Source organism: Gallinula chloropus, assembly GCF_964237585.1.
Source record: "Gallinula chloropus genome assembly, chromosome: 5".
In the NCBI taxonomy this organism is placed as follows: domain Eukaryota; kingdom Metazoa; phylum Chordata; class Aves; order Gruiformes; family Rallidae; genus Gallinula; species Gallinula chloropus.
In genome coordinates, this window is record NC_140090.1 from 30,313,348 (window position 1) to 30,328,979 (window position 15,632).

At 40.6% G+C, this 15,632-nt stretch overlaps 1 protein-coding gene across 1 annotated transcript in view; it reads right to left on the reverse strand.

The window, feature by feature from the left end:
* The window catches only part of ALS2 (alsin Rho guanine nucleotide exchange factor ALS2), a gene marked incomplete at its 5' end in the record, with an annotated part of 34,942 nt that overhangs the window by 7,964 nt on the left and 11,346 nt on the right, over window positions 1-15,632 (reverse strand). The window contains 15 exons of the mRNA XM_084264295.1: window positions 1,900-2,033; window positions 2,123-2,200; window positions 2,500-2,611; window positions 4,928-5,092; window positions 5,612-5,710; window positions 7,469-7,534; window positions 7,670-7,872; window positions 8,155-8,221; window positions 8,603-8,673; window positions 9,017-9,145; window positions 9,387-9,518; window positions 10,213-10,375; window positions 12,798-12,859; window positions 14,532-14,716; window positions 15,105-15,276. Coding sequence (XP_084120421.1) covers window positions 1,900-2,033; window positions 2,123-2,200; window positions 2,500-2,611; window positions 4,928-5,092; window positions 5,612-5,710; window positions 7,469-7,534; window positions 7,670-7,872; window positions 8,155-8,221; window positions 8,603-8,673; window positions 9,017-9,145; window positions 9,387-9,518; window positions 10,213-10,375; window positions 12,798-12,859; window positions 14,532-14,716; window positions 15,105-15,276 — 1,838 coding nt within the window. The remainder of the gene's footprint in view (window positions 1-1,899; window positions 2,034-2,122; window positions 2,201-2,499; window positions 2,612-4,927; window positions 5,093-5,611; window positions 5,711-7,468; window positions 7,535-7,669; window positions 7,873-8,154; window positions 8,222-8,602; window positions 8,674-9,016; window positions 9,146-9,386; window positions 9,519-10,212; window positions 10,376-12,797; window positions 12,860-14,531; window positions 14,717-15,104; window positions 15,277-15,632) is intronic.

The window sequence follows — 15,632 nt, forward strand, 5'->3', positions numbered from 1 at the left end:
ACTCAGAATGAACTTACAACCTATGATTTACTCTTGATTATCAACACCTTTTTAAATACACTTACAGAAAGTTAGACTTTTTTCCTTGCTAACTGACATGCCTCAATCTGTGTAACAATGTTACATTAGTAAAATGTTTTTAACACCTACAGGTCGTAACCACTATGAGCCTCATCACATTAGACAAGTCAGCCTTGCTCTTTCTTGAAGTCTTCCAGGGAACTGTTTGTTTAAACACAAAAAGGCCTGGTTTGATTTCCAAGAAAGCAGGAGGTGCTGCACATAACTGGGCCTATCCTCACCACTGGTATTTGTTCAGAAAGCTCTGGACACGTTCACATAGCGAAGACGGTACAAAAACATACCAAATATCTCACCATCTTGGACTGTACAAAGAGCACAGCCACACAGATAAATACTGAGAATGGGTATATGGCTTCTGCCCCTAAAGTAGCATCTATGTCTGTTGCTGCACGACACATTAGGAATGCGCTGGTAGAGAGTAAAACCAGCTCAGGCATCTTTCTACTGACAGCCAATGCTCAGCTATCCCCTACAGCCAAAGGAAAAACCAGGAACTGTTGCTCTGCCTATATATACAGATATTTATCGCAGACACATAATGAAATTTAGGGCTTTGAAAAGCTTTCATAAAGCAAATGAATGCTGTCAAGCTTAACAGTTCTATCCTGATTTACAGCAAGTGTCAGAAATCGTCAGACCTTTCATTAATATTTCTCCACCACGTTTAAGATGAGAACTATCAACACTGATCTCTCCCCATGCTTCCAGTTTCACAAAGCAGAAAGAGTAGGCTCTAAGCCTTTTCAGACATTCTACCAGAAGATTTTCAGCTTCAAGAGAGCCTGAAAAGGGTACATGAAACTCTTATTTCAGAAGCAATCTTCACAAATATGTACATACATTTATTCATAGACTCCCTACTGGGGTAAAGAGCAGACAGCTGCTAAGGTTGCAAGTGTTCAGTTCAGCAGGGAGGCCTGCTTAACTTTGCATCCTGTTGTAGGTGTCAGCACTGTCAAAAATTACCAGTGAATGCTTCAGGGAGCACACTGAGAAGTAATCTAGGTGAAAACGTTAGAGTGGCGTTTCCCATTTTAATCTGAAATTTTAAAACATGCTTCAAAGATACTGGATCCTGCACAACATGCATGACTATTGTTAACCAGTATCCAGTGCTGCCAGGTACTGAAATCTCACCAACAACTTTTTACATTTAATTACATTTCTTCAACTCTAAGATATCTCAGTTTTGACAAAGCAAATGCAGTTCGCCCTGCCGAGATAATTAAGCAAATTGACCTAATGCATCTGCTATCATTAGTGTTACATGCATTCTTTTCAAATTTACCCTTGCCAAGGTGTTGAGACGCTCTCTTGCAAATCAGCAGATATTTCTATTATTTCCTTAGGCATTGTTTGGAAGAGGCACAATAGCTGGGCTAATTCTGTCCAAAGGTACACACACTGGCATTATTACTCAATTTACCAACACAGTATCTGGCAGGAGGGTTTGTGAAGTTACACGTGAGCGGTTGGCATTCTCAGTACCTCTGAAGTCAGCTGTGAACTCAGGTTCTAACAGTCGGTTCAGGTATAAATAAATAAAAATTCTGAGACTGCTACAGGACAGTAGCAGCACAGCAGCTATCCTGTAGCTTCATGCTGTTAACTTGCGTATTCAAGTAGCAATTAAAGCAAGAAAAACTAATAAAGACAACTTTTATCTTATTTCCTAAGCAAAAGGAAGGGGCATGAAAAAGGAAAAATCTGTTTCTTTGGAAAAAGTGCTTTTAACTGGCCCTTGAAAAGAGGCAATAATTATGTTCCAAAGTATTCCCAAACCATATGAGAAACTACTTCTTATTCACCACTCACAATGCTTTGGGTTTGTCCTTCTCGTTCTCATACAGGCTAGGTTTGAAGTAGGTTCCTGTGATTTTTATGCCAGATCCCCACTCTCCACTGAAGAGACCTTCAATATAATCTCCATTTGGCAAGGTCAGTGTTCCCTTGAGAGAAGATAATAAAAAATCAACTGAATGGGAAACCAAATTACAAGGAAAGACAACAGTTCACAGCTGGCACCTGTAACACCAACCTTTCCACTCAGAGTCCAGTTATCTGAAAATTCCCCCTCATAGACTGTATCATCCTCAGAAAGCAGAATTCCAGTCCCCTGTAAAGAGAATCGTAAAGAACACAATGCAGTTGTCGTAAGAGAAAGCCAGACCACAGAGCTAAAGATACACTGAAAAGCCTCTTACTGATTATTAGCAAGCAACTTTTTAAAAAGCCATTTCTGAAGTAGTCCTATGTGAAACAGAGCAGGGATAACAAAGACAGTTTAAAGAGCCAAGACAACAGAAGGCTAGAGGAGCAGAAAGTTTACACAGCTTAACATACACTTGTCTACGCCGGAAAGCTACTGTGCTTCGAGGAGAAGTCACTACAGCATAAAGACAGTGTCCAACTCACCATCATTTTGTTGGTGCTGAAGGCTCCTTCATAATACAGTCCAAACTGCGTAACCACAACACCATTGCCTTGGCAAAGATCATCCTGCCACATCCCCATATACTTCTCTCCTCTGAAGAGAAATGAAGTTTGAAGAATACAGTCCAAGCAGTACATTTATACCCTTGCTTTGGCTTCACTGCAGTATTTGGCCATTACAGAAACCTTCAGGACAGAGTCATTCAGCACATGTTTCAGGTCTGTCAATCTAATTTCACTGACTACATGGAAATACAGGCCTTAGAAATAACTATACTGAATTTCACAATTCACATGACAAACAGGCCACATCCAAGCAAACTGTTCCTGATGATCTAAAACAATGCTGAAGCCCAGTTAAGCCTAATTCCTACCCAGAGCCACCTAAGCAGTAGCTACTGCACACAGGAACAGGGGAATTTGTTAGCTGATCAGAGTCAGCTTTATCTAAGACTTCAGTTGCATCCAAAAGGGGATTTTTGGCTTCATCAGGCATCCACTTGATGTATTTAACAGTTACTTAGAAAAGATGCAAAAGCTTATTTTAGGCACTTAAAGAAATCAAAGCTTTTGATTTCTTAACCTAAACTCAGATGACTCCAATTGAGAGGATAAAAGATGAAAAAACCCAAGCTGTTCTACTTGGAGAACAATAGGGAGACCTAGAAAGTCATTTAGAGTCCAAAAACTGTAAGGAAACAGATCCTTTGGAGCATGTTTCTGGATAATACCCTAACAAACATCATGCCATTAATAAATTATCAGTCAATTACAGACTGCTCACAGGAAAGCATCAGCATCTTTCCGACTACTACTGAAAGTATTTTTTATGCACATAAGTCTGCAGAGGCCAGGGTAGAGTGTTTGAAACTAAGCCTAAGTCTCAAATATTTTGAAACAATCTGTTTTTCCAGTTCTTCTGAACAAGAACATGAAATTTTCACCATGTAAGTAGTAAAAAATAAAACCCCACATTCACTTGTCAAGGACTTTGTTTTTAGAGAGAAACTAATGATTGACTTAATAGAACTCTGCTTATTACAGAGCATTTTCCTTTTGGCATCCAGGAAAAAATGGCTATAGCCAAGAGAGCAAGCCCAGCCACTGATCTCAATACAGGGGTATCTTGCAGCCAATTGGATCCAGCCCATAGCAGGATGTGGGTTTGATTCATCATGCCAGCTGCAGGGTGCTCTGATGGGTGACAGCTTCTCTGAGAGACAGATGTTGCATGTGCAGTCACCAGGGTGGAAGCTTAGAGTGCAAAGTCCCACTTGCTCAAACCACTGGTTTGCAATTAAGGCAGCAAGCAGTAAAAAGTGGCTGCAGCTATTCCATAGTCACCTGGGCTAAAGAAGAAGTGAAGACAACAAGACTTCAGCCACTGACTTATGTACATATCCTTCACAAAACCAGAAAGAAAACTGTCACAGGTGCAGCTCATTTGTAGCTGAGTTACTCGAATAGAAAGCAAATGCTTCCTCACCACGAAATGCCACTGCATTGACAAGTTCTAGAGGTGAGAGGTTCTGCAAGGAAAGCTGCCATCTCTCAGGCTGCCCTAGGTATACAAATGGCTAAATAATGTCTGTGGAGACATCTTGACTCTAACGAGTATAAGAACCACCACTGCCACTGAGCAAGACGAGGTACAAATCTGACATCAGGGAATACGGAGAGATGCCACAATAGCTCTGCTTCAGAAAAATATGCACACACACGCTTTCACACACCCCCTTCACCTCCAGACTTTTTAATAGTCTGCTTTTTAAGTGAGCTTTCAGTGCAGTTAGAGCAAAACCAGTTTTCTTGGGCGGTCTCTGAAAGCTCTCTTCATGAAGAAACAGCATTAAATTGGCAACTGAAAGATACATTGATCTGTTCTCAGACAATGTGCACCTAAAGCATAAATTCAGGGCAATTCTGTTTTTAGAGACCCTCATTTCACTAATCTGTCCTGAGAAAAAGCATCTTCCCTCTGCTGCACTGGCAGAGTGAGCCAATGGAAAGCCAGAGCACAAACTGAAATTTACCTACTCCTGTATACTCAGTCACTATCCAACCCAGACCTACAGGCCTGAGATGTAGGAATACTCCTCACCTGACATTCATAAAGCTGTCAGTGCTTGCACAAAACACCTCCACCATAAGGTAACATAGTCTGCAGGCAGGAGTACGACAGGAAAGCAAAGCAGAAAAAACTAAACCAGAACCCCCCATGCACACCAGAAGCAGCACCAAGCAGCTGTCTCTAGACCCAGTTCTTTAGATCAGCCTGGAAAGCCTTGTATAAAGGGGGGGGGAGGGAAGACACACACTACTACTGCTACTTAACAGAGCAAATCCTTTCCTACTCTTTTTGCCATTGTACATCATACCAGTTTAAGGATTGGTTGAACTGAAGCATTACCTTGTGATATCATCAAAAACTCCATAACCACTCTTCTTATCCATTGTCCACTGCCCAATGAACATACTGGGAGAGGATGAAGTCAGCTTCCCACTGCGTAGCAGACCATGCCCATGACGCATGTTGTCCTGAAAGCACCCTTCATACACCTCACCAGTAGCATAGCTATAATGAAAAAGAGAATAAGGTGCCTATAATCTACTTTCCTGATGTGTTTTTTTTCTTGGGTTTTTGTCAGTCTGGTTCCTCCCCCTTTTCCCCAGAAGAGATCAGCCCTCTCTTTTTTCCTTCTAGGAATTGACACCATAGGCACACCAAGCAGGAACTACAGTAAAAGTACATCTGGGATAAAAACGAGTCTGTAATACAAGTCTTTTGATGCTTTGTTATTTTAAAGCCACCTTCTTGCCGCCAAGCAAGGCCATTAGAGGGTAAATTTCTCTCAAAAGAAAGGATCCTCTGCTACTGAAAGGTGGTGGCACCATTAGCATAGATAGAAAAGACCACTGCACAAACACACATTGTGAGCAACCTACCAAAAGCAAAGCAAAAAATCAGCCAAGCTAACTATAATGGCAAGTATGAATGTAACAAGGCAGCCACAGAGGCTTGGTAAGCAGCATGCTGGAAAAACAGCCCTGCTCTCCCTTCTGCAAGGACAGCAACACCAGTGCTACACGTTACCTGTAGACTCCGTGCCCACACATTTTGCCTTCCTTCCAATACCCCACGTAATGGTCATCTTTATTCAGGGCTTTGTTTGGCACTCTGTATTCACCATACCTGTCAGTGCAGCAAAATGGAACACAAGTGGCTATAATGCCAGTGCATTTCATTAAATACAGGAGCAGATACAAATCACTGACCTATTCTGAAATCAGAATGGTTTACATAAATTTTTAGTGTATCTCTTCACCTACAGCAGCTATGGATTTTTTTTTTTTTACTATTATTATTATTTTAAAGAGAAGAAGAGAATTCCAGCATCATTAAGCCAATCTAGTCTGCGCTACTATTCTGTTTGATCATGGCATGCTCTAAGTATTCCCCTCTCTACCACACCACAGCATTTTTCTCAGCTTTCTAAAGGCCACAAGTCTCCTCACATTCTAAGACTGTTTCTGCCTTTGTAGTCTTCAGGTCTTAATAATTCAGGTACATCTTTATCCCAGGGAAATATAAGAACACATATTACTACGGAAAACATTAAGAAAAATATTCTATCTTCCAACTGTGCTCAAGCAATGGCATTGAACTGTTCGCAATTCCAGTGTGCCTGTAAGGCACAAAATTATTGATTTTAATCTTCTGAGGAGATTACAGTCCAGTTATGAAGGTTCTCCTGAAAACATGTCTACCCCAACAAGGCATTACAATTCTTCAGCGTCAAGACCATAGCACGCGTGCTGAAATACAGATACACGCATTTGAGAACCCTAGCAATTACAGCTAAACAGCAACCTGTTTATTTCTGGTGGGGATTTATTTGCAGTATTTCCATTTTCTACAACCCTAAAGTCAACAGGATTACTTACAAGCGACCAAAGCTCTGACTGCTTTTCTAGTTTGACATTATACCAACAGGTACAGTACATTTTAAAAAGCTCTCTGCAGCCAGACCACATTTCAGTTTGCTCTCCAACTCAACACTGAAAATACACCTAGAAGCCAGTCAGACCCCTCACATATTTATATCCTGCCCAGTACAGACATGTCTGCTCACAAGATCCACATAAAATGCCTCTGGAAAGAAGTTAACCTCTTAGCCTCAACAGTGCCCCAAGGAGACTCCCGGCAATGCAATCCATAAATTAATTCAAAGTTGTATAATAAATTGTTACTTTCAAGTGGTCTTGTTTGTTTCACCAGCTATCTGATAATGTCTAGGACTTCTGGTCATCTTATTTTCACTCCTCTGTACAAGTTATCTTAATCATCAGGATCACATACCCTCATTAGCTTTGTTTTCATGACCCAAGCTCTGAAATATCAATTCAAGATTCTGTCTCCTTCCTTAATTACTAAACCTGTGCTCTACCAGAGAGACAGCAAGGAAAGCTTTAGAGAAGATGCACCACTACGCTGTATGAAAGGCACTGCATTTTCTAGGATTAAAAAAACCCAGAATTTTGAAAGAATATTACAACATACAAAGGTAAGAGTTACCTGTGCAACAGGGACTTGACTTTTCAGTTATCTCCCCCTGCTTAGGAGTTTGCACCCACCCACCCATTCTTTCTCCTTGGCTGTTTTACCATTTCCTGCCTCCATCCTGTGGCTGACTACCCCGATTACTTTTGGGTTTTATGAAAGAGCAAGTTTTTGATCGTGCAGTTGCAGAGTCTGTTGTGAAGGTAACTGCCATACCTCTGGATAAATGAGAGTTTTTCTACATATGAACACACAGATACATCTTATTAATACAGATAACTATGAGTCAGTAAGACTCACTGCCAAATCTTTAAAAGTTTTTTGTTAGTATCTCCTACAACCAAAGGTATTTCTTGTCTTGTGGCTCCACAAGGAATGAGAGGATCTTACCCATCTTCCAGTCCAGTCCGGAAAGTGCCAGAGTACATTCTTCCATCTGTCCACTTTAGGATCCCTCTGGAAAAAAAAAAGCCATACATGTGTACAAACTGAGCAGTTCACACTTGCCGAGTAACTTCTGTGAGTAAACCCGCTTACTGATGCAGCAACCACCTTGTTCTGTTCTCAACTGTTACGTTCAAGTGCTTTTACCTGCCGTGGGGTTTTCCTGAAAGCCACCTCCCATCATAGACGGCATCCTTAAAGCGAGGGTCCTTATAGAAGGTGTATTTGGCACTGCGAGAAATAGGAGGTTCCTGTCTTGGCACATTCCCACCAGCTCCGTACAGAATTAAGTCAGAAGTCCCTTTAAGGGCCTGATCCACTGCTTGGCTTATCGCCCGCAGCCACTTGGTCTGAAACAGAAAGTGTTTCATCACAGAATTAGCTAACACCTGTCTGCACCGCATCTCACCTCTACAGCAACTACGGCAACCTCCTGTGCACTCCTCTGTGCAGTGTGGGACACTAGGAGCACTGCTACAGTTAAGTGCAGTGTACAGTCCACTCTCACACCAAGTTGAAGGAAGACTTCATTCTTGGCAAGTACTTAGACAATACTTCTGCCTGTTTTGTTTCACAGTAGGTGAGAAATACTCCTATCACTGAAGCTACACAGAATCTGTAGATATGCCTACCTTTTCCTGTGGTGATGAAGAAACAAGAACAAATTGTTCCTCTGGTGTTGTAATCTTCAATCCATTCCTGCACGGGGGGAGAAAGTGTGTTAAACCAGTGATATTTCATCCTAAAAAAGGCAAGGTTTCTTAGAACATGAATACTGTATCTTCCCTTCCCCACCCCAGATGGCATTCACTTTCATATTAAAGTCAGCATCAAAAAGCAGCAGCGGGGAAGACTACCTCACTGCACTTTCCTCTCCACTACCTTATTCTCTCTCATGTTTATACATCAAAACAACTTTTTTGTTTTTAAAACATAGAAATACAGTAAGCTTTCTGAAACAAGAAAGTGGTACATGATTGCATCCAGCCTCTTCCTCTCCTGGTTTACAATACTTGATTACACAGCGCTCATCCTCCCTCCCAAGGTATCTATTTCAGCATCACAAGCAAGAATACTCACACGTTACCAGCTTCTTCTGAAAGAGCTTCTACCCACAGTGTGGACAAGGGAAAAATATGGTGCGTTGAGAACTGTAGGCAAGGAAAAGGAGAAGGGAAACTTCAACGGGTACTGATCCATTACCCCACCCCATGTCTCTTCTGAACAGCTTTTTTCCTGTCTTTGAGGACTAGGGAAAACTGAGCATTACAAGCTCCTTGCACCAAGAGCTAGCCAAAAGACACCATGCCAGCCACAGGGCAACAGCAACCAAACATCAACCAAAAAACAGTACATAATTTCAAATCTATTTGAAAATACCAAGTAGTTTCATACTTCCAGTGTTTGAGTAACACGTGTTTACCACCAAAAAAATACATCAGGTTGTTTGAAGCAGAGAAAAGGGTTTATTCCTGGATATAAGCTTTTTCTTACCTGAGCGTGTACCAGAGCATCGTTAAAGAGGATGAACCAGTTCACAGAAAATCTCCCAGCATGCTGTAGGGACAGCCCCCGATTGCTGCTTTCACAGATTAAGCGACGCTCTGGTTTCCGCAAGGAATCCTACGGGCAGGGTTAAAAACAAAATTGCAGCAGCTTACTTCTCCCTGACTGCGACTTAAGGACAGTGCTGTCTGTCTGACACTGTTAAAGGCCCAACCTTTCTAAAGTCAAGAGTATTACAACACCACAGATCAGAAAAGCAAGAAGCACAACTTGGACAGTAGCACCAGTAGTAGGCACAGGGTATAAAGCTAACAGCAAGAGATTCAAGCTGCAAATGGAATGGCAATCGTCTTTGTACCGTCATTTTCCCAGGGAAGGTCTTCCAGAAGCTGAGCGTGTATTCTGCTTCTTTCCTTTTCCTGCTAAGATGGACAGCAAGGGTCTCATAACAAGAACTAGAATCCTGTAGCTTCTGGTATTCTGGAGATGCCTAAAGGGCACAAGGTAAGACAGACCTGAGAGTGTTTCTGAATACTTGTGCCAACAGCACTTGCCAAGCTGCAGTGCAACTGCTCATCAGCTGGTGTGCTGGAAGCTTTTAAAATTAAAACAGTGCCAGGAATGTTAAGAGGCAAATCATTAATATATGATTACATGATCTATCTTCTTACAGCTTAAGAAGCTGCAGCAGAAGTAGTGCTAGTAATTGCAGGAATAATACTTTAAATTACTATATTGGGATAAGTGCAAGTAATTATTGTTCCTGCTTAGTCATCTTTTATTTCAGAAGAATATAATTATGTACATTTATATGGATGGTAAAACACCTAATATATACGTAGCATTTTTAGCAGAGTATTACAGCCAAGGATAGCTACAGTAATGACACCGGTTTGAAATGAAAACTGACAGGCAAGCATCAAAATAATATATTTGCAATTAAGTGCTCAGGCACACAAACAAGTTCTGGCAGGATAACAAGTTTCTACCTGTCACATGACTTGTCCAGGTGTGGTGTAAGATTGCAAATACATGTACATGACCTTCCCTGCAGCAAACACAAGGCTGAGGGAGCTTCTCTGAGGAGTAAGCTATTTCTAACTGCCTGGCATTTGCTTCACACAGTTACTTCCGAGCCCTAAGTTTGATTTGTATTCATTCAGATACAGATAAAGCCAGCTTACCACTTCAAAACACGTGGCAAGCTTTAGTAAAGTTCTAGCGTAATTATGAAGCCGTCCAAATGGCATGAAAAACAGAGCATTCAGGACTTCTACCAGCTGGAGATTTTCCTCATTCTTCTCAGACAGTTTCTGTAACAGCTCCTGGTTTTTACTCAAGAAGTCTCTAAATGATAGGACCATTGGGGAACAAAGGGAGGAGAGGAAAAAAGACAGCAAGACATAAGTGATGTTTTACACAAACGAGCTTTGAACACCCTTTTTTGGATTATCAACAGGTAAAAACGACAAAGGCAACGCATGCTGCTTATTCATCTATTCCAAATTTGGTTTAAGGCAGTATAGTAATACAGACACGAAGGTCTAACTACCTCTACTCTCACATGCTCAATCATCAAAATGGTTGAAGGAAGCTGACTAAGGTGCCCCACTTGGAGAGCAGCTATTTGTCTTTTTCCCCTTTAACACTTGATTAGTAAGAGTTAACAGGTGGACTGACTTCACCATTACTGTTAAAGTAGTAAGTTTCTAACTGTTGATACATACACAAAGGCCTCCAGTGCACTTTCCTAAACAAATCCAATCTCTTCCCCACCCCTGCTGATCAAGGCAACTGACCGTTTTTTCCCCTAACTAGAAAAATTACATCCTACGTCAAAGAAAGGCAGGAAATCTGTTCAATCCTCAGTCTGATTTCCAAGAGGGAGAACTAATCTAGTTCAGAGAAGAAGAGGGAAATGATTCTGAAGACAATGTGTTAGCACACAAAACTAGGATTTCTTCATTAAAAGGAAAACTACTTTTCCCTCTCCTCCACCATATCTGTGTGCACGTGTGCTGGTACATGTGACATATCTGCACCAACACACATCCAGCTCAAACAATTAAACCACAAATGGCAAGAATCAGGTGAAGCTGAGAAAGCAGCCCCCAGGGACTGCAGAGCTGAGAACTGCACAGCAAGGCCCCTAAGAATTCTATGTGCTTAGTAAGACTCCACTTCACACATCAAAATAACATGCCACATCTAGGTCTGCTAATGATATTAAATAACTCTTGTGTTCAACAAGCCTTAGGAATAAAGTCATCTTTAGAGCAAAGACCATATTCATTAAAATTAAATCTAACTATCTGGATGGCTTGCACTTCTGAAGTGCTTCAAAACCCTGACACAGAGATGCCTCTGTAGGTAACTCAACTAACAGATTCATAACACCAAGTGTAGCTTGTCTGCTTTCAGAGGAGATGCTCCGAAACCCGCCAACAACAGAGACTCTACTGAAGCCAGCGCTTTTTAACCTCGGACTACTTCTGCTGCATTTGTGTTGCAGAATGCCCATAAAAGTCAGGCTGACAATGAATCATTAACTACTGACTTAAGACAGTATCCCTCGGGGAGGGGGCAGAGAGGAAATTCATCATTATCAGCAAAGATACTCTTGACTTGTCTTTGCAAGTACCAGGACAAAACTTTCTAATACACCTCCTCCTTGAAGTTTCAGGAGCTGCCAAAGTGTTGTTCCCCTAACGAGACCTTGGTTGCAGTAGGAGAAGCTGTGACACCTGACACTTCCACACTGATGTGAAGAATTCAGTATGAGCCATTCCAGCATCTAGAACTTTTCAGCACTAATTATAAATAAGCTTATACTTGAGCTAAGATTTCCTCTAAGCCACCACAAACATCTTGAAATACACAGAAAGGTTCTCAATGTCTCCGTGCAGTGAGATTTTGTATTTACTCTTTGGTACTGGTCCTCAAGTGCAGAAGGTTCATTGCATTAGGTCCCCTGGTGTTTCAGGGAGCTTCTAATGTCACCATTTACAGTACCCTCAAAGTGTTCCATAAAAAGCTGTAACAATTACTCCCATATTACAGAATTTAGGAAGTAAAGCTGGGAATGCCTCAAGTTAAAAACACCCTCACTGCAACAATGTCCTCACAGCACCAGTGACAGATGCTGTGTCATTACTTTGTTTACTAGACACAAAAATGTATTGGACTGATAAAAAAGCTATAAACTTCAAATATACTCTCTCAGGCCTTAAGGCACAATTCCTTCAGAGCATCTTGGCATGAAATACAGTAAAAGCAGCCTTGAGTTGACAGAACTGTTATTTTTGCATCTTTTTAAAGCATAGCCCAAAACTTAAAGAATTCAAAAGTCAATTCGCATTATTTACTCTAATTCTTGAAGAAAAGTTTGCTGTTCTGTATTTCCTTGACAGCAAGATTTGAAGGAATAAAATACTAGCAAACACTGAACAGATGATTAAAATTTAACCTCAAGACTAAGCTTTACAAAAACCATTATCTCTGATCTATTTCAGTTTCTTCAAGGCATTCATAATAACTTACGCTTTTTCCTCCTTTCTCCACCTCCAAGATAAAGTAACTGAATTCATTCAGCAGCATTTTAATCCAAATTTTCATGAGAGTTGAGAGTAACTTCATCTGATGGAAAAGGAATCAGCGTACTCAAGGAAGCTGAGACCAAGTACATGCATGCTCATTACACCTACACACACACACAATTCTTTACAGTTCTTTGATCAAAACCTCCAGAAAATGGTAAAGATTTGCTTACATTGCTGGCTTTGCAAGGAGCATAAATCCTCCCATTACAAGGAAGTTTGTTACTGAAGTACTATACCTGAAATGGGAAAGAAAGAGCTTCTGTTACAAAACACAAACATCCCTGGAAATAGCAACTATTGTGATTACCAACAGTTTACCTGTGAAACCTGTAATACCTTTCACTATACACCTAATCAAAGTACTTGAAAAATATTATGCAGCAAAACACACAAAGTTCCTGGAACACTTAGTATTCGCTTTCCACATGGAGGGCAGAGCAGTCATTACTGCTCCACATCCCTGCTGCCATGGGCACAGTGCAGAAAGCTTACTTTGCAAACACAACTCAGTAATTTTTTTGTTTCTGCCTGATTTGGGTATGTACAGAATAGGCTGTTTCACCAGTTTCACACTGCCAGCTCCTAGCTACATTCACGGCGGGAATTTCCAAATGGGAACTTCTTTTCCCATTATTCAACATTCCACCTTTCACTTCACCACCAAAAAGGGAAACCATTTTAAAAACACCACCTTTCTTCAAGAGAAAAGGTCTCAGCTTTGGCCAATTAGTAAATATTACTTATGTTGCACTATGGATCCTTGGAAGATGCTCAGGGCTCTATTCTGAGGAGCGCACACAGGCTCTGATGCCACACACATAAAAGTGTGTACAGCATTAGAAAGCAAAGGGGGACAGCAGGAGACAGGCTGTAACAATGAGAACAGATACTAGATATTTCGGTCCTCAACAAGGAAGAAACAGAAATTAACCTTCCTAATCTGAGTAATGAGAACCAATTCTGGAAATCAGATTACAAGAAAACCTAAGCAAGAAATGGAGAAAATAGAGAGTTATTTGATAAATGGAGAAGAAATCTTATTGTAGGGTGATATGGCATAAGTTTACTAGTGAGCCAGCGAAAGCAAAAGTGGTAACTGCTGTGCTTGTGTTAGAACAAAGTGCAACTAGCTGCACATACAAAATGCTACTGCCTCAACTGACATTCCTGATCTTGAAGACTTGTTGCCTTATAGATGTCTGGTAACCACAACTGCAGTCAGAGAGGACATTTTCAGACTCTCCCACAGTCATGTCAGTATTTTTCACAGAAGCCTATAGGTATAAAGCAGGATGAGACTTCCCCCCTACATTTGTATGAAATTAACCAGCAACTACAAAGTTAGTAAGGAGAAAGACACCAAACAGTGTGACTGCATAGACTTACTCTCCCAAAAGCATTAAGCTAATAAAAACAATAACCAGGATAATTCAGATTTAATTCTGAGCACTAAACCAGCTCTGCTTTTTGGGTGAAAGGTGCAACACTAGCTATTTAGAAGATATTGGGACAAGAGAGTCGTTCTTCTGGAAGACAAATTTAGTTAACACTACTGAAAAGGCAGCTTTACTTAGTGGCCTAGCCATAGTAATTCTGTTACATTATATTACAATATCCTTACTATTAAGTAACAAGCATGCCACTTTTCAATAGCAACCAAAAAGGGAGTTTGTACATAGCTTTGCATTAGGGAAGCTGAAGCTTTTCAGCGTGCTCCACTGGTGAAGATTTATAATATATAGAATTAGCTTGTGTAAAGCTCTCCATACATTTTAAATTGCAAGAATGCAACCTGCACAACAGTTACTTAAGTGGCTTTCCTTATCACCTGCTTTCCCCTAACTCGGGGCTAGCAGTCAATAGATTAAGCCTGCAGAGACTCAAGGTGAGAGGGAATTGGATACTTGCTCGGTGTAACTATCCAAAAAGAGACTGGAATGCTTCAGGATGGCCAAACTCCTGGCTTCTTTTACTCCATGAAGAAAGCTACTTAAAGAAGCTCCATGTTGACCGATGAGATAGCACAGCTTGCTGAACCTGCTTGCCATTTCCTGCAACAACTGGATTGCATTTGCATTGCCCAAATTATCTGTAACAGACCAAAAAGCACTTTAGCTTACCTTATTAATGGCTGCTTCTCTCTTGTAAAGAGAATTACCAGAAGGTGCCGTTTAGATGTTTTACTAGCAATTTCTGCATTATGCAGAATCAGGAATTCAACAATTTTAAATTAAATACAGCTCAAATAATGAGGTTATTTCATGTGAAACAGCCAGGAAAAGTACAAATATTGAGAACAAATGCAGATGTCAAAATGCAGGTATAATTTACCAGTTCATCCCAACAGGGGAGAAGAGTAAAACTTTATTTTTTTTTTTTTCAAAGCAAAAGGTAAATACATGTAAATTTTGCATAAGCAAATTTGTTGTGGAATGCAGGGGAATTAATGTCAAAAAAATATTAAATGAAGTTCTTACCTAAACCTAAGAGAGGTCTAAGAACCTGAGATTTGATCTCACTCAGTTTGAAATAAAACCTTCTCTCAGTAGAAGCCAACTCATGCAAACTGGCAATATATCCCATTACGTTTTTGTCTACCAAGACCAAGCAGTTGTCACCACCAGCTATCACATTGCTTATGTACCCTATCTGGAAGATGAAAGAGAGAAAAGTAAAAAAACCAAACCTCTTTAATAATTTTTCTTTTTATACTCCAGGCGATGCAGAATAAAGCACATCTTCAGGAGCACTAAGTGACAGTAAGTATTAATTACCTACAGCAATAATAAATCCATTCAACAAACCATTAAATCCATGGTTTAATACAAGAACAATAAAGCTACAAGAAACATACATAGTCTATGCTGTTCATTTGCCTGGCACTGACAGATCCTAAGAGACAATAAAAAGACCATCTGTTAAGGTGACTTATACGACCACTCCAAGCTTGACAGAGAACTGCCTTAAGTTCAGTCGCTTTTAGAATTGCCATATACTTCATGCTT